The sequence below is a fragment of the Rhizopus delemar genome, genomic scaffold, assembly GCF_000149305.1.
Source record: "Rhizopus delemar RA 99-880 supercont3.10 genomic scaffold, whole genome shotgun sequence".
Taxonomy (NCBI): domain Eukaryota; kingdom Fungi; phylum Mucoromycota; class Mucoromycetes; order Mucorales; family Rhizopodaceae; genus Rhizopus; species Rhizopus delemar.
Genome location: NW_027137836.1, coordinates 1,274,369 through 1,293,060, shown reverse-complemented (window position 1 = coordinate 1,293,060; position 18,692 = coordinate 1,274,369). Strand labels below are relative to the sequence as shown.

The 18,692-nt window shown below is 36.4% G+C and overlaps 6 protein-coding genes across 6 annotated transcripts; 5 read left to right on the top strand and 1 right to left on the bottom strand.

The window, feature by feature from the left end:
- Positions 1–2,321: 2,321 nt before the first annotated feature.
- RO3G_12459 (uncharacterized protein) lies at positions 2,322–2,692 on the top strand (the record flags this gene model as incomplete). Its single annotated transcript, XM_067667043.1, has 2 exons — positions 2,322–2,375; positions 2,435–2,692. 2 exons carry the CDS (start codon positions 2,322–2,324, stop codon positions 2,690–2,692), a joined length of 312 nt encoding a protein of 103 aa, XP_067523144.1.
- A 5,464-nt stretch (positions 2,693–8,156) lies between these two features.
- On the top strand, positions 8,157–8,671 carry RO3G_12458 (uncharacterized protein; the record flags this gene model as incomplete). Its single annotated transcript, XM_067667042.1, has 3 exons — positions 8,157–8,199; positions 8,262–8,316; positions 8,374–8,671. The coding sequence occupies 3 exons, from the start codon at positions 8,157–8,159 to the stop codon at positions 8,669–8,671; spliced, it is 396 nt and encodes a 131-aa protein (XP_067523143.1).
- A 398-nt stretch (positions 8,672–9,069) lies between these two features.
- Positions 9,070–10,374, top strand: RO3G_12457 (uncharacterized protein; the record flags this gene model as incomplete). Its single annotated transcript, XM_067667041.1, has 2 exons — positions 9,070–9,261; positions 9,334–10,374. The coding sequence occupies 2 exons, from the start codon at positions 9,070–9,072 to the stop codon at positions 10,372–10,374; spliced, it is 1,233 nt and encodes a 410-aa protein (XP_067523142.1).
- A 612-nt stretch (positions 10,375–10,986) lies between these two features.
- RO3G_12456 (uncharacterized protein) lies at positions 10,987–12,819 on the bottom strand (the record flags this gene model as incomplete). The annotated part of the gene is made up of 1 exon (XM_067667040.1): positions 10,987–12,819. The coding sequence occupies one exon, from the start codon at positions 12,817–12,819 to the stop codon at positions 10,987–10,989; it is 1,833 nt and encodes a 610-aa protein (XP_067523141.1).
- Positions 12,820–13,741: 922 nt separating this feature from the next.
- RO3G_12455 (uncharacterized protein) lies at positions 13,742–14,563 on the top strand (the record flags this gene model as incomplete). The annotated part of the gene is made up of 1 exon (XM_067667039.1): positions 13,742–14,563. The coding sequence occupies one exon, from the start codon at positions 13,742–13,744 to the stop codon at positions 14,561–14,563; it is 822 nt and encodes a 273-aa protein (XP_067523140.1).
- A 1,881-nt stretch (positions 14,564–16,444) lies between these two features.
- Positions 16,445–16,657, top strand: RO3G_12454 (uncharacterized protein; the record flags this gene model as incomplete). The annotated part of the gene is made up of 1 exon (XM_067667038.1): positions 16,445–16,657. One exon carries the CDS (start codon positions 16,445–16,447, stop codon positions 16,655–16,657), a length of 213 nt encoding a protein of 70 aa, XP_067523139.1.
- Between the last annotated feature and the right edge of the window lie 2,035 nt (positions 16,658–18,692).

Genomic DNA, 18,692 nt, shown 5'->3' with positions numbered 1-18,692 from the left:
AACCACTGACAAAATGTATCGATGGGCTACAACTTTTTCCAAAGAGCCACATCTATTACTCGAGGACAAATGGGACTGAGTCAAGTTAGCTAGCAAATAAGTCATCCATAATTTATGAACACTCGTATGCCAATTAGAGGGAATGTAACCGTAAGATAACCAGAAGGGAAAAGGAACCGTATTCTTCGAGGAAAGCTATCCATTGCAGTACGATCACGGCTTATTGAACCAATTAATAAAGTGCTAGGATAGCTGCAATCAGAGCTACAATAGAATGTTTAAAAGCAAGAGTTCGATGGGAGGAGCTAGGAGAAAAGTCCACTGGTTTCTTTGAAGGCTTACATCAATAACGCAAGGTCTAACAGCACATGGCCACAGTCAAAAATTTAGATCCACATTCGACCAAAACCGGTACTGACAAAGTCCTTCCTGAGCGCACATCAGATCGGTCTCCATGAGGGAGACTACATAATAATATTTTCAATGCATGTACACTGTTGATTATGTTCAATCCTCAGCGATTAATCATTATTTAAGTAACATTTAGTTTAACAGAACAGTAGATCACCAGGACAAGGATGAGTTGATGTCTCCAATTACACGAAGACTTATTAAATCAATTACAATGCAGCCTCAAGCAAAGTATCCCTGGCAATGATGGTTTGAGGCACCATTTTCTCAATCTATTACTTAATATCCCATCGCCACAACTGCTTATTTTGGAAGTGTATAGTAATGCACTGACCAACGGATCAATTCAAGCATCTTGGAAAGATATTCATGTGCATTTGTTTCCAAAAAAAAAAAAAGCTTGACCTGAAAAATTGGAAATATCTTTGGTCAATTGCGATGCGAAGATTTTTAATCGCGTTATCAGTTTACGCTTATCAAGTGTCGCGATCAACCTTTATGGTAAAAATCGACTTCTGCTAGATTAAGTAGCTAGCAGATTCCTATCCATATCTATTCAAGTTCACCACTCCCAAGTCTCGAATTCTACTCTTTTGGGAATTTTAATATATTCTTTCAAGGGCGTACGGTCTGGTATAGGTGCTCAACCACAACCTGCCTACTATGAAATTCCTTCACCAGACTTATACCGTTGATTCACCTTAATTTTGACTATGACAAACACACAAAGATACTATATCTCATTTTTTAGTCTTCTGTCCACTGAAGTTCTCCATCTATCAATCCATCCTTCAAAACTTTTAATCAGATTTGCCCTTACACCCTGAGCCAATTTGACAACTACTTCGTTTCCTAGAACCTCCATGCTTTCTTTCTTTCTGTGAGTTACAGTATATCCTGATAGTGCTGCCCATTTCTCTATGGTACACATGGTAAATTTAATGGCAGTTCAATATTCAAGAAGTTCCTTACAGATCAATATCAATTATATCAAAAATCACCTCACAAGTGTCTATGCTTGTAAATGGCCACCCTTTATTTGATTGATCACAATATCTTTCTTTCTATATCATCTTCATTTCCCTAGCTAGCTTCCTTTTTTCCCAGCTTTATGTATTTCATAAATAATAATAATAACAAACAAGTTCCACCACTCTGCGATACGTGACTCTAATTTTAATTAAAATAACTTATTTTATAAAAAAAGCTAAAGTCTTTCCCCCACTCACTTTTCTCTTCTAAACGAGGGTAATTTAAATAGAGGGTTTAGACTGTTATCAAAGAGGTTAAATATACAGTGTGTCATAAATATTAATCAATAGCATATTAATTGTAATGGAAAAAGGCATAATTATGAAATCGAGCTCCAATTCTTAAAATTAAAAGAGTTAACGAGAAAAATAAGATGTCGAAGAATGACAATTAGCAGGTTTATGAAAAGAACCAGGGCTTTTTAATATTGAAGGGTCTATATTAAAGAATATTGTATAAGTTCTATATAGATTGATGCTCTTAGTTGATGATATAGAATATTATAAAAATTATGTTCAGTGATTAAGGAACATAAGATGATTTATTGCTACTTAAGTAGTTACAATAGATGATATCATTGGATAAATCTCCTTTTGTAATATATATATATATGTACATAGTTTGTAGTTAGCTCTGTAAATACTCTCTCTTCAACACAAATTGCATTTATTTATCTAGTTATGATGAGCTTCTTACTTTCAATATGCTCTCATTGAAAGAAGCAAGCAAATTTATCGCACTATGATGTTACTGAGTTTTAAAAAGGGCATAAAAAAGAGAGAAAGCGTAAACCCTTTTCTTTTCTATTCTTTCTACCGACCTTAAAAAAGTAACTTAAAGTACTGCAATAATTTTCCCAAGAGCCCATTCTTGTTGAAATGTGTGATACTAACTGGTGCACTTTTTGCGATTGTGCTGTTAACCCACATCTGGTAATATACATGTTGAAGACTTTAGTAGAACTGAGCGTCTTACCTATCTTTTATATCAGAATACAATCTATTGCTCAGAAGAATGTTTTCAAAAAGATGCAAAGATTCCTTCTTTACTTCGATATAATTCAGACATGGTCCTACTTTTAGATGATTATAAAAATCCATGTAACAAGCGGCGTACAAGTAGTAGCAGTAGCAGGAGGAGTAGTTTCTGTAGTGACGATTTGGCTGCTATCCATCTTGATTTAATGTCGCCAAAGACTTTAATGTCCAATTCAAGTAGTCAGTCTGTTAACTTAGCTTATACTCCATAAACTGTTCGCTTTGCTATAAATAACAAGCAAACTTTTCTTGTATAAATTTGTAAATAAATAACGTCAATGATAAAATCAAAACGCGTTTGATGTAATGATATCCAGTCATAGCACCGAAATTAGGCATTTATAAACATCCAGTTCAAATTCAAATATTGTGGCATTAATTTCTCAAAACAGCGCGTTACATAGATGAAAAAAGAGCATATTTAAACTAATTTAGCATAAAGCTCATTTATCCCATACAATGTCATCAGATGATATACTCACACAATAACACAAAGCTGCAGATGACCCTCCCCCTTTTCCCTTTTTTTCTTGAATGAGCGACGAAAAAAATTTCTAGGGTCTATAAAGTCAGTAAGATCAGTAATCTGAGCTATGGTATGAAAGAACTTTTTTTATTTATGTTTTTAAAACACATAGCTTTAACAAGCTTACAGGGACAATGTATACCTAATGAGGAGTTATTGTGGATTTAATTTCATTCTGACAAGGGCCCTCTTTATATCGTATCGTTAGAAAAAGAGAGTGGTTCTCAATAAAAACGTCAAATTACCTTTAAGTTTATGCTACGCTTGCATTGTATTTATTATTTTAATTAAAAATTAGGTCATATTAAGATTATAATATATATACATATATTTTAGAAGTACTTTTACTTATAAAATAAAATAAATGATAAGATACACATCATAATGAGAGTCAAGATTCTAATGCAGATGATATTCGCTAAATTTTTCAAAGATTGTTGAAACAAATTTTTGCAGCAAAAAAGATACGCGATCAAATAAAGAGCGCCAATTTGCGCCATATAAATAATAAAGCGTAAGTACTGAGGACCAGTAAACGAGAATTGTTCATAAATCCGAACCGGCTCAAATTTCGCAGAACAGTGCTGATATCCTCAGGGTGTAATTAGTGGTAGGGTGCAAATGACGGGAGGACTTCTTTTCAGATTGATCTTTTGAAAGAATAAATAGTCAAAAGGCGATTGATATTTTCCATTGGAGCATGGCGGAGAGTAAAATTAGCAGAAACATTCGAGCTTCAGACAAGTTCTCCAAGGACCAAATCTGTGCCCGCTTGATGGGAGGTAGAGTAAGAGGCGAGGAAAGGAGCAGAGTTTCTTGTGGTGTTTGACGATATACTGAAGATCAAAAAGAAAGTCAAGTAACAGATCTAGTCAAGCAGACAACAAACAGGAAGTCATCAATCCCACCTGGATCTGGAGAAGAATTCAAAACCAAATGCCAAGGCATACTGTTAAGTGCGATGGTCCTATTTTGCAAAGCTCGAACCAGCTTGATGGATAAACAAGGGTGTGGTGGTTGAGATTAGGGTTGCAAAAATAGATTGAATCCTAATGTCAGGCGTTGCCTTTTTTTTTTTGTAGGTATAGTAAAATGTTTCGTAAACACAATAAATGTTTTTACACAATAAGACATAGCCTTATATACGGTTACCCTTTGTTTTTGCATTATTTCAGAAAAGAAATAAATCCGTTCTTTTCCTTACCTTTTTTTTTTCTTGTTGCTGTCAGTGATAGAAATGGTATTTATTTCTGTTGTAATTTCTTCTATAGTATCATCCATTTTAATACTTTCAGCATATCGAAAAGCCACATCAATTTTAATTTTATCAGCTATATCCATATCATTCTCAGGATAATAACCAAAAGCAATTTTGTATTTAATATATTAGAAGATTTAATATCTTCAGAAGTCTGTAGCATATTGAAACTGCTATTATCATCGGATTTTAGTACAGCTTAATCTAGCACAGTATCCTTTTGGATGTTCAAGACGAAGTAAAAAAAAAAAAAAAAAAAAAGAAAAGAAAAGAAAAGAAAAGAAAAAGAAACATAGCTTTTATCACGTCAGTTAAGCTATGGAGATGTATACATTACATTATTTATCAATAACCATATGTTTCAAGTTTTCCCAGTTTTTTTAAGATCACTGCCTGTTATGGTGTATTTTTAGTAATGTGAGACTGCTTTCTTTCAATACTTTGTAGCCTTGTACCTCCAGTAGCGACCTAGCTTCACCAGTTTCGTGCTTCTTTGCCCTTAAGTGCATTATATCTGTACTTTTTATGATATTTCATCTTCGAAATCATCAAGAATATTGAAAATAGAATTAATAATGCACCATATATGAGTCAGATACCATACCTCAAGATGGTTATGTTATAGATCATTAGCTTCATATTCTCTCACCAAACCATACATGATGCTCCTTATCCAATTAAAGTCATTATGTCTTTTGATTGTGTAGCTTCCTTGCCAGTGCTGCCTTTGATTAAAAGCTTTTTTCAGCTTCTCAAAACTACTTTTGTTAAACAAATCAATATAGTCCCGAAATTCTGTTGATATAGATGGTACTATCTTTGTGAAAATCTTTCTTTTTATATACATAAGGTCTGTTGGATCAATGATGAAAGAATGTGTTAGATATTTATAGGTACAGGAAAGGCTAAGTAGGTAAAGAGAATCTTTGATAATTTTTCCAGTTGATGGCAACTTCTACTTTTGTGTGTTGTTGATCGCCAAATACGTTTTTGTGAACTCCGTTTCTTGAAAGAACTTGGCATTTTCATGCTTATATTTGTCAAGATTCTATTGTATTTCTACGTTGTGATATGGTTGGAGACTTCACAAATCTCTTGCAACACATGTTTTCGAGTCCATGACTGCGACCTGTTTCTCAGAAGCTAGTAATACCTTACGTAAGCTTGGTCAAAGCTAAATAAAAAGGAAAGATTAAGCAAATATTGATCTATGTACTTACCCAAAATGTTGAGAGTCTAATATCAGAATGTCTTTACTCTCAATTTTTGAGTAATCATAGATGAACTAAAAAATAGATATTTAGTTTTGCCTATTAGGACTGAGTTGGGTGAGATGACATTATCTTATAAATATTCATTTAAGTTTCTTATCATGACATTCAACATTTCAAGAAAACTCTTGTATCACATCTTGTTAATGGTAATAATACAACTCATAGAAGAATGTAGACAGCACCGAGGCCCTTCTTAAATCTGTCTTGGTCACCACGTCTTCTTCCTAATCACCGTTGAAGAGTTTGTAGATAGTAAGAATTAAATTTAAAGTGAAAAAGGAAACAGTGTTTGAAAACCTAGTGAATGAGTCTCTATGTAACCTCTTCATTAGATTTCAAAACGAGAGAAAGAGTTCATTTAATTAAACTACACAGTTGCATAGGATATATAATTGCTCAGGGGCCAAAATGAACCTGTCACCAATTATATAATTAAAACTGATGAATAGTATAGTTTTTATATGGTTAATATCAGAAAGAGGTCTTAATGTGTATGTAATAAACAATATTACGTATTCAGTATCTGTCATTTCATATTTAAGTAATCTAAATGAACAACAGGCATTTAATAAGTTATATACGATAATCACAGGTAAACGCAACTGCAGGATCATCACTGCAATATACAACTGCATCAATTATTATTTTTCTCTTCTTATGTAAATGCTCCTCTTCATCCACCCACTGATTTTTGCATCGTCACCGCTTTCATTTTTGTCTACACAGATCATTGAGATATATGAGGAGCAAGTTGTCTGTATTCGTACATTGGCAGATTTCTACTTAATTCTGCTATGTTTGAACACGCCTATCTCTTTATAAAAGTTCGCCGGGTAGCTTTTCTAGCATTTATCTAGAATGCACTCATAGGTCTTTTGTTTTATCAAGCAAAGCACTGTAATATATCCCAATAAATTTATCCATAGTACTCAACATTTTTTAAGGAATGGTACCGTGGATGCCTTAATTTTTCATGTGGACTGCGTCTTTTAACACGTGATAGCCGAGTATCCGCTTTGCCAGCGTTGTATCGTGTTCAAATACGTCGCAGAGGCAAACAATGGCTATCGGACTACAGGAATCTTTGAGTTCACAAAAACTTAACAAGTACTGTTATGACAATCATATACAATAGCGAATTTCTTTGCCATTTGCTTGAAAGTGCTAAAGCAGTGTGAATTTGTTGTTATAATCAATCTTTAAGGCTTTGATAACGGTGGGACATGTGTAACAAAAAAGAATCTCAAAACGAAACAATGTACGTTGTTATGCAGGTGCTGTAATGGAGGTTTTTTTTTTTTTTTTTTTTTTATTTTTTTTTTTTTTTTCTAAAAAAAAATATGATGTCGTAATCATAATAGACACTCCAATATGTTGAGAGCAATTATGATTTAAGTATAGATAAATTCAGTTCTGTTAAATATATATGCTCTGCTGTAATATGGTTATTTTAATACCTTGACTGATTATGTAAGCTACCTCTAGAATGAGAAGCTATTGAACAATAGGTAGAGCCTTACCTTAAAAAAGGTATATGTCGCTCATGAAACTGTTGTCAATGAGTTCTGAAGAACACATGAAACAAATTTTAGGCGTGACCACAAACTTTCCATGCACCTTGCTTCTGGTGCAGATACGTTGAATTTGCTCTGCTTTGTTCGGATATGAAAAAGACAAGTTATTACTATAAACATTGTTCTTGAAAAACATAATGAAAGTATACGCATGAGTTCTGTCCTACGCCGGAGAAGTTTGCTGACTGAAGGTCAGTTTAAACAGCCCAACTTTTAGTCGTCCAATAGAAAGTGGGAGGGCGCCTTGCTTCCCATGCAAATAATTGTTTATCTAACTCTTTATGCATACATTTAGCTGCAAGGAGGGGTTGCAGATCGTTCGAATAGCTTAACAAGATACCATCGGAACCAAAAAGCCATCGATATTAGATATCATATTTCTAGTATTGGCCATGGCTATGGGCGCCATCAACTGCACATGTGGATATTTATGGGAAGTCTAGTGCATTGTAGAGACCTATTCTTTCCCACAGCGTAACAACTTAAGTAATATCAGGCTCTGGGATGTGATGTTTGGGATAAAGGCAAAGATCTTTATATCTGATTTTCTCAAGTGTTATCAATCCAATTGCTATTCTATTGAACGAGGGAAAGCATACCAAGGATGTTGTGAACAGTCTACAGGGTATGTCAAGCAGCTCAAAACGGTAGATGGTACACAGCAGATGCTGTATATAGTATCAAGATATCAGACTTACATGGATGGATTAAGCATGGAACACATTTCCTCCTCTTTGTGTTGAAGGAGCTAAATCATTTAAAATAAGCATCTATTTCCTTATTATTAACGGCTTACTTGTACTTTGAACTTGATAAAATCTTATGCCATCTTTAGCGCAATTATTCTGCAAAATAGAAATTTTCTAGTTGTAAACTCATATCACTTCGGATACTGAACTTTTTCGAGAAATCCGCAAAAAACTCTGGAAACAATATTAAAAATGGTTATAAAAATTTCCAAAAAAAGGGGGGGGGGCTATAAAAGAAATAACCTTACTCTTACTATTTTATTTTTTTTCTTTATTTCCTATATAACAAGAAAAAATGGTTACAAAATATCCCGAAGGAATACTCGTTGTGACAGTTAGTAGGTTATCCGTAGTTTGGCACACGCGTAGAACAAATACATTAAACACATGTTATTCATAGTTGAAGCTCGTAAGCTTCATGGTGAAGATATCATTAGCAAAAATGATCCTTACGTGTAAGTCTAGGCAGAGGATTCATATTTAATGGGTCTCTTGCTTACTTAGTTTTACAGTGAATTGTGGATTAATAAAAAAAACAAGCAACGTACATCCGTAATCAATAATAACAACAATCCTGTTTGGAACCAGACATTTACTTTTCCTTTGGAACAAGATGGAGACAAGCATGAACTTTATTTGAAGGTTAAGGATAAGGACATCATCGGCTATGACAATATTGGTGAAGCCAACTTTGATTTTGCAGATACATTCAATGGTGTCGCCATTGACACATGGATTGATTTGCCTGCCAAGTTAGGACTGAAAAGCCACGGTGAAGTTCATATTTATGTTCAATTCATGCGTCAGTAAAAAAGGCTTATAAATAATGATAATGGAAAATAATTAAGAAAATATACTCTATAAAACAATAAAAATTCTAAAACCTATTCGGCTCAATGACGTAGTAATGAAAGTAGAATGTGTTTATGAAAAATAAAAGGAATACACTCTTTCCGAAAAGTAAATTCACTCAATGGCTAAAACAAATTCAGGTTGCACGAAAAACGAATTCGCCCTGAAGGAAAATCAATTCACCTGATGACAGGAACAAATTCGTGTTGTACGAAATATAAATTCGTCTTGGCTGACAAATCGTATGTCGATTGTTTTGTAGGGCACAGTCTTGGCAACTTTAAATATAAAAGAGCACGCCTAGTGCTTGTCTTTGTTTTATTTCTTTTTCACAATTACATCACAAATCACTGACAATGAACATTCAATTCTTGTTTGAAAACGGGAAAGGATCTGTCGTCGACGAGTATGGCAGACCTGAACCAATGGATTATATTGTTGATGAGGAACAGTTTCGTCTTGAAACGTTGAGTTCTCATACACAATATTTAGCTCAACTGCCTCTGGAGAGCGAGAAAAGGATAGATGCAATGCAGTTAGAAAAGGAGGTAAAGCCTAATGGTGATGTCATTATGAGGGAAACTTCAGTGAAGCGAAATTATACGCGCTATTCTGATCAGGACAAAGTGAGGTTCTTCAAGCTGTTGTTTGAGAGGTGTTTGAGTGCGGCCGCAGCTGCAGAACAACTTGGGATTCATGTTCGTACAGCACAAAAATGGGCTGCGCAATACGAGAAAGATCCTGACAGTATCTTTGAGAAACGGAGAAAGACTGGCCGTCCACGTACTCTCCATGACGAACACAAAAACGCTATTCTCGAGTGCATTGATGAGAATCCTTCCATCGTCCTAGATGAAGTAATGAAGAAGTTAAAGCAAGTGTTTACAGAATTAAAAGTATCTAAAACTACCTTGTTCGATTTTGTAAAACAACATTGCAATTTATCTCTCAAAAAAGCTCGGCTTCAACCCATAGACCGGAATAGCGAAGAAAAAATCCAGGAGCGCTTGGATTGGGTTCGTAAGTGGGACAAAACAGATCTAGATTTTACGAGAAACTGTGTCTTTCTTGACGAATCTGCTTTCCACATTAATTTGAAACGTAGTATGGCTTGGTCAAAGAAAGGTGCACCGGCAGTGGTCACAGTTCCCAAAACACGAGCGACAACAACAACCATTTTGGGCGCGATTTCTGCTGAAGGTGTAATCAAATGTAGCCTTAGACTTCCTCAGCCTCCATCTAATAAAAAGAGAAAGCGGAGAGATGGCGTTGGGCAAATGAGCAAAGGAACGGTTACGGGACACTATATCAGCTTTCTAAAAGCTACAATGGATGAAATGGACCGCTATCCGCACATGAAAGGTCACTACCTCGTAATGGATAATGCTCCTATCCATACGTCCGAGGACATAGCTAAATACGTAGAACCTCGGGGATACCGCTGCGCTTATTTACCTCCATATTCTCCTGAGCTCAATCCAATTGAGCAATTCTGGTCAGTGGTCAAAAGTAAAGTGAAACGCAACAAGTTTCTTGAGAAGGAAACGTTGATGACTCGGATTAGTGAAGCTTCTAATAGTTTGAAGCTGAGTGATTTCAAAGGAATCGTTAGACATTCTCATAAATGTTTGGACAGGTGTCGTAATGGACAAGCACTCTGAAGAAGTTTTCTTTCTACGGAAATGAGGTGTTTGTAACGACAACAACAACAACAAAAAAAATCGCCATTTACAGTCGTTGAAGTTAGGTTTGGGCAAAGTGAGAAAGAAATTGGCCAGAGTCTCCGAGTTTCGTCAAATCGTGGTTGAGGATTGAAAAATGGCGTGGCCTGGCCAAATTCAAAAAAAAAAAAAAAAAAAAAAAAAAAAGTTGAGACTTTTCGTGAGACTTATTTTGAAGACTTCTGACCAATCAGGAAAGCCCTAATATCTCATATCCTGTATCGTGATTTGGCCAGAAGACTCGTTAAAAAAAAGTCTCACGAAAAGTCTCACTATTAAATTCTGCGTTTTTTTTTTTTTTTTTTTTTTTAAAAAAATTTTATGGCAATGAGCATGTAGCAACGAAGTGTGCGATGTTGCCCGAGCCAGTTATGAATGTAAGAGAATAAAAACCTTCTTAGGGGACAAGAAGGGAAAAAAGAGAAAGAAAAGGAAAAAGAAAAGAGCAGATTGTTTGAAATATGAATAAATATAAGAGGAGGAAGAAAGAAAAAGTAAATAGAAACAAAAATTTAATACAAACCAGATCAAGTACCAGAAAGACTCACCCTATTACTTGGATAACCAATTCAACAGCTTGACACCAGGATCAACAGGAGGAGGAGGACATTCATCATGAAAATAATAATCCAGTTCATGGAGAATCGTACAAAGGATAGGCCATAGAGTAAACCAGCTATGAGAAGCAGTAGGACGAGGTTTATGTAATGGTAACAAATTAAGAAGGAAAGAGATTGGATCTTCAATTGAGCGAGGCAAGTACAGACGATGATGAATCTGTAGACAGTCAAAAGCATGTCGACGACTCCAGTTATGATAAGGGTGGAAGATGCATTCTTTAGGTTTACCACCAGGTAGCCAACCAAGACGCCAGCGAAGAACACGACTACGTTCAGAACAAGTCATCGGTAACCAAAGGATAGGATCCACTTGGATAGTAGGGCGAGTAGAAGATAACAGGATGGAATCAGAGTTATTACATAGATTTTGGAATTGATCAGCTAAGAATTTGGTGCGAAGAGAGAGAAATTTCTTTTTATCTAAAGTATCAAGGATTGGTCCGCAGAGAGGTTTCCACATTGGAGTATTAGCCAGTTTGTACCAGTGAGAGTGGCTAGTTGAAGATTGAATATATGGCAGCAGGTGAGCAAGAAGAGTATCGTCAGGCAAATGAGTACTACGAAAAAGATACTGTGCTTGAAGGACTGCAACACGAGTTCGCATCGATGGGAGATTGACCAGATGAAGCATGACTTGTGCTGAAGACCTAGAATGACCGCCGAAGATACGCCTAATACATTGGTTTTGGAAAGTATCAAGTTGATGGATAAATTTAGTTGTGAGAGGACTAATTGCAAGACCATAATCTAATTGAGCACGGACCATTTGGCTGTAAAAACGACATGCTAATAAAGGTGGAAAACCTTTAGAATTGAGACCAATAGCAGCAAGTTGGTTCATTGTGAGAGATGCCTTATTGATATTGTGTTGGATCATAGCAGGATAGTCTAGTAGTCCACCAGGTTTGATAGGTATACCCAGGTATGAGAAAGAGGATTCGTTGGGGATAGTAGTACCATATAATTGATAAGTTTTAACATCACTAGTAGGAGCAACTATGACACATTTTAACGGGTTCCATCGATAACCTAAGGAGTAACTATGATCTTCACATTTGTGCAGTAAAGAAGTGAGGTTCTCAGGGTTGGCAATAAGGACAACGTCGTCTGCATAGAGTAGACAATTGATAGCTGGAGTCAGGTCGGACACAATGTCACCAGAAAATGAGTTATCAAGTAGAAGTGGTTGCCTTAAGAGAGACGGAAGTCGATTAATGTATATAGAGTACAAGAAAGGAGAAAGGATGGAGCCTTGAAGTACACCAGTAACTGGAGAGAAGCGATAAGATACACGATTATCATGTAGAATTTCTATTTGGACATGGTCAAAGAGGTTTTTGAGAATACCTAGTAAAGCAGGACAAAGATGAGATTGCAATTCACGCCAAACGTAGGAACGATCAACCGTATCATAAGCTAATTTGATATCCAAGAAGGCCAGTGTAGGGAAGGAGTTATGGTTACGCCTAAGAATAGAGCAAATTTCTATGAGACATTGGACTTGATCTAAAGAGCTGCGAGATTCACGGAATCCACCCTGTGCAATATCAAGAGTAGGGCTTTGTTCTAGAAGACTTGGATATAAACATTTTTCAAACAATTTACGGAAAGTGGATGTCAAGCTAATCGGTCTGAAGTTTCCCGGGTCAGTTTTAGAGCCTTTCTTGTGTATCGGTACCACCTGTGCAACTCGCCATGAGAGGGGAGTGTAGGACCATTGACGAAAAGTCTCACGAAAGAAAATTTTGATTTTTTGATTCTGCATTTTTCTGTGTTGTGATGACATCAGTTCTGAAATTTGGTTGCCACTTATGCAAAAAAGTGGAAAACGTGCCAAAGAAAGCGAATCTTCGTAGACATTATAAGCTTGTACACGACATTGTTCTTCCAGCAGGCAAACAAAAACAAACAATTAATGCAAATGCCATTCCGGTCAACCATGAATTCATTTGTCCTTCCTGCCTGGAAACTTTTGAATCACTTGAAGACCAAGGTATTCATTTGGAGAGCCACATCATCACGTAAGAAAGCGCTTCATTAATATCCATATTAACGGTGCTCAAAACACGTTTCCCGTTGATTTTTATAGCAGCGTTTTAGATACGCCAAACGAAGGCGATGGTTTAGCACCGACAAACTCTTTAGGCGAATCGGTGTCAATAATTGATCCACGTTTGCCTCATTATCCAGTTTCGAAGCCCATTACAGTAGTAACACAAGGTCGAACATATGATGAGGCTGTTTTGCACGCCTGTAACGTCTCCAATGCAAGCGACCAAGAAAAATGTAAAACATTGTACGTGGTAGATTCGCTGTCATTGCGACCATTTTCCCACGTGGATGCAAACGGTTGTGAAGAAAATGGACTTGCCAGTCAACGCCTTGTGAATAAGATGTCTGGAGAGTATCAAGCCATTAAATCTATTCTGCCATTGAAGCGGTCCTTCGAGTCCATGAACGCGAGCATCTGCATCAACTGTTCTCCAGAGATTGTTCCTGCCCTTACCAACATAATCTCATCATCGCCATACAGCAAACTCCTCATGCAGCGTCAGTATACGGAGTTGACTCCTGACGTGTGCGCAATCATCAACAAGGATTGGGATTTTTTTCCACAAATCAAGTTCGCCACGGTCCAGATATTCGCAAGAGCTATTCTATACAACACAACAAATGGGCAGGCAATCATGCTTAATACTGTCGAAGCATACGGCCGAACGAAATCGATTGATCCACACCGCGAACCATTTGGCAAGCTCAAAGGATTCACCAAGCCGACGTCACTGCCGCCACCAGGAAAGATCCCTTACCCAGATATTTGGCCAATCTCACTGCACACATCGGAAGGCAGTAAATTGGTCATTGGAACATTGGTGTCAAACATCTTGGTGACTTCCAACATGAGACTCGACGCTGTTAGCAAACCATCGATCGGTGCCGTCACCCTCAACTTCAAATTGGACAAAAAAGACGCCCTTGCAACTAAGATCTTCTTGGATCACGATAATCTCCAAGTTGCTTTATCCATGGCCACGGATCCGGCAATCACACGAACATCAGATACCAACATTGTGTATCAACTTCGCCAAATTCGTAGCAAATTCGATGCAGACAATGCATACTCTCTTTGCCGTGCATCAGGTCCTTTCACCAAATCTCACGTATGCCAACCATTTACCATTTTTACATTGGCAGACTATGACCGTGGAACCTCGCCTTTATCATCACTATTTCGGCATATGGCAACGCTTGTGCTGCGATTCGGAGTACGCGCTACTTTGGCAAAGGCAACAGTTGAATCTTGCTTGGTTCAAGGGAACTTTGACACCCAAAATGCGTTTACGGCCATCATTGCTTTGTATGGAGAAAGCAATGAGATTCCCATCCTCGGCAATAGCGAATTGAGCAAGAGACTCGAGATTGTAGCCAACTCGTTGGCGCCGTCACTGGTTGCCACGAATGACTATGTGGCAAAGGAAATTGCGCTTGCCTTCCAGTTCTATAATTAACCTGAATCTGTATCTTCGTATAGCATATCCCTTCCTGAATTCACCCAATGAGCATTCTGCAAATGCCCAATCTCTCTTCTCCCAATTCCAATGCATTTTTTGCAGTTATTTTTTTATTCAATCACTTCCTCCAATACTTTGCGGAACTCATCTCATGCCTATCTCCTTCAGCTGTGCATTTATAAATACCCTTCTTCCCATACTCATGTTTTCCCAATTACTTTTATCCGGTCACAGCAACCAGGTTTATCTTCAATAAAAAAAATGCTCGTTTTGCGTGATACCGGTATTTTGCGAAAACGTCAACCTGTTCGATGCATTTTATGTTCAGTCTCATCTGAGGTATTGATCAGTAAAAAGAACAGTAATTACAAAATAGAAAGTCGATGAGTCTCTATGTAATCTCTTATTGAAGATCAAGACGAGAGAGGACCCAATATTACAAACAGCGTCTTTTTATATGAGAACGTTATTAAGGAACCGATAGAAATCATGATCAATGGTAATTGAGCATGATCCTATTTAGGTTGAAGAAGTATAAAGACAGACTTATTATTATCATTTCTTAAAGTACAGATATTATGGAATCTCATACGATAAGATTAAGTATTTTTATGGTAAATACGACATCATCCAAGGCATTAATCAATCAAGTGTGTTTATCAGGTGTTCATGGCATGAAAACAATGGTGCCTTTTTGTTTCTTATAAAGAACAATGCTGATCAACATTCTAATGCAGAATCCATTTGGAAAAAAAAATGTTGCAAAGAAATCAATCAGAATCCCACTGGAGATCGAGGATTCTGTAAACTTTCTTATACTCATTTGGACGAGAAGTTGCCTTAATTGTTTGTTTTTGTTTGCCTGCTGGAAGAACAATGTCGTGTACAAGCTTATAATGTCTACGAAGATTCGCTTTCTTTGGCACGTTTTCCACTTTTTTGCACAAGTGGCAACCAAATTTCAGAACTGATGTCATCACAACACAGAAAAATGCAGAATCAAAAAATCAAGAAAATTTTCTTTCGTGAGACTTTTCATGAGATTTTTCGTGAGACTTTTCGTGAGACTTTTCATGAGACTTTTTTTTAACGAGTCTTCTGGCCAAATCACGATACAGGATATGAGATATTAGGGCTTTCCTGATTGGTCAGAAGTCTTCAAAATAAGTCTCACGAAAAGTCTCAACTTTTTTTTTTTTTTTTTTTTTTTTTTTTGAATTTGGCCAGGCCACGCCATTTTTCAATCCTCAACCACGATTTGACGAAACTCGGAGACTCTGGCCAATTTCTTTCTCACTTTGCCCAAACCTAACTTCAACGACTGTAAATGGCGATTTTTTTTGTTGTTGTTGTTGTCGTTACAAACACCTCATTTCCGTAGAAAGAAAACTTCTTCAGAGTGCTTGTCCATTACGACACCTGTCCAAACATTTATGAGAATGTCTAACGATTCCTTTGAAATCACTCAGCTTCAAACTATTAGAAGCTTCACTAATCCGAGTCATCAACGTTTCCTTCTCAAGAAACTTGTTGCGTTTCACTTTACTTTTGACCACTGACCAGAATTGCTCAATTGGATTGAGCTCAGGAGAATATGGAGGTAAATAAGCGCAGCGGTATCCCCGAGGTTCTACGTATTTAGCTATGTCCTCGGACGTATGGATAGGAGCATTATCCATTACGAGGTAGTGACCTTTCATGTGCGGATAGCGGTCCATTTCATCCATTGTAGCTTTTAGAAAGCTGATATAGTGTCCCGTAACCGTTCCTTTGCTCATTTGCCCAACGCCATCTCTCCGCTTTCTCTTTTTATTAGATGGAGGCTGAGGAAGTCTAAGGCTACATTTGATTACACCTTCAGCAGAAATCGCGCCCAAAATGGTTGTTGTTGTCGCTCGTGTTTTGGGAACTGTGACCACTGCCGGTGCACCTTTCTTTGACCAAGCCATACTACGTTTCAAATTAATGTGGAAAGCAGATTCGTCAAGAAAGACACAGTTTCTCGTAAAATCTAGATCTGTTTTGTCCCACTTACGAACCCAATCCAAGCGCTCCTGGATTTTTTCTTCGCTATTCCGGTCTATGGGTTGAAGCCGAGCTTTTTTGAGAGATAAATTGCAATGTTGTTTTACAAAATCGAACAAGGTAGTTTTAGATACTTTTAATTCTGTAAACACTTGCTTTAACTTCTTCATTACTTCATCTAGGACGATGGAAGGATTCTCATCAATGCACTCGAGAATAGCGCGTATAATTTCGCTTCACTGAAGTTTCCCTCATAATGACATCACCATTAGGCTTTACCTCCTTTTCTAACTGCATTGCATCTATCCTTTTCTCGCTCTCCAGAGGCAGTTGAGCTAAATATTGTGTATGAGAACTCAACGTTTCAAGACGAAACTGTTCCTCATCAACAATATAATCCATTGGTTCAGGTCTGCCATACTCGTCGACGACAGATCCTTTCCCGTTTTCAAACAAGAATTGAATGTTCATTGTCAGTGATTTGTGATGTAATTGTGAAAAAGAAATAAAACAAAGACAAGCACTAGGCGTGCTCTTTTATATTTAAAGTTGCCAAGACTGTGCCCTACAAAACAATCGACATACGATTTGTCAGCCAAGACGAATTTATATTTCGTACAACACGAATTTGTTCCTGTCATCAGGTGAATTGATTTTCCTTCAGGGCGAATTCGTTTTTCGTGCAACCTGAATTTGTTTTAGCCATTGAGTGAATTTACTTTTCGGAAAGAGTGTAGTTAAATCTAACTTTGGCAGGCAATGTAACATTGATATGTACACTCTTTACACAAAAGGTTACAGATCAAAACTCCTCAATTTGAACAAAAAGGTAACGCCGAAATTAAACCGATTGTGTCACCTAAAAAACAGTCGCCGAAATACAATGACATTTGAGGATACACAGAATAAAGATCAAAGGTTTTAGCAGAATAGGAAACTGATTGATGAAATGTTGATCTTTATATTCATCTAGCTTGTAGTTCATTGTCATGATAGACTCTCATTTTTCGTTTTTCTCAATTTTATCAGTATAATTCACCCTATTTTCTCCTAGATAGTAAATCAAAAGTCATAAGAATGTGATAGCAGCCTATGTTAGGCTTTTCACAATAGACATTTTATATTTAAAATTTCTGGTTAGCAAGATGACCAAAAGTTTAGTATGCCTCAATAATATTTTTATTAATTGTATCATGTGATATATACATAAGTATGACAAAAAGCATTTCGGTCCAACCAAATGGACAACATCATTTAATAAACAAAAGACTCATTTAAGGATCACTACTACTGCAACCAACTTCAGTAAGGCCAAGGCTATTATTAATCTATCTTTTTTTTTTTTTTTTTTTTTTTTTTTGCAAAATTTTTACCCAACTGTTTTGTGATTTTTTATTTATTCACTGTAAGCATCAACAGTTTTAGAGGGAGATCGAACGTAGTCAGGATGGTCAACAAATAAAATAGCAGTAATTTTCATATATCTCAATTTGTGAGATTATTTAAACTAACTTCCGCATTTTCTAGGTCCAATTGCCATTTTTACATTTCTTGTTAACGATATTGAAAATGAAATACTTGGAAAAAATAAGAACGATAACTAAGGACAGTGGCAAGTAATGATAAAACATAAAACAGCTATGTAAATGTATAAGCTGCTGCTTTTGTACATTTTACAACATACGCTTTTATTTCAATTCTTATCGCCATTATACAGTATCCAAACATATAACCAACCATATCTTTTTGTGACATATCCATATCTCCTTTAGATATTTTTTTTTGTTAGCAATAAAGCAGCTATATTTTGATTTACAGTAAAAGATAAATAGTGCATTGTTACATTAATTGTATAGGTTTTGCTCATTATCGTTGCTATAGCGATTTTATCATATTTGAATATTTTAAGAGAAAATAAGATGGTATGTACTTTGTATAGAGATATAAAAGCTTGTATAAACAGAAAGATGACTCAAATTTTTCAAGAAAAAGGGAAGAAAAGCTACTGGTTTTGTGGTTTTTATTTAGCAACAAATGCTTTTAACATGCGTATAAAGTATGTTTTAGAGAGTAAAATGAATCATAATCCATTAAATCGCTT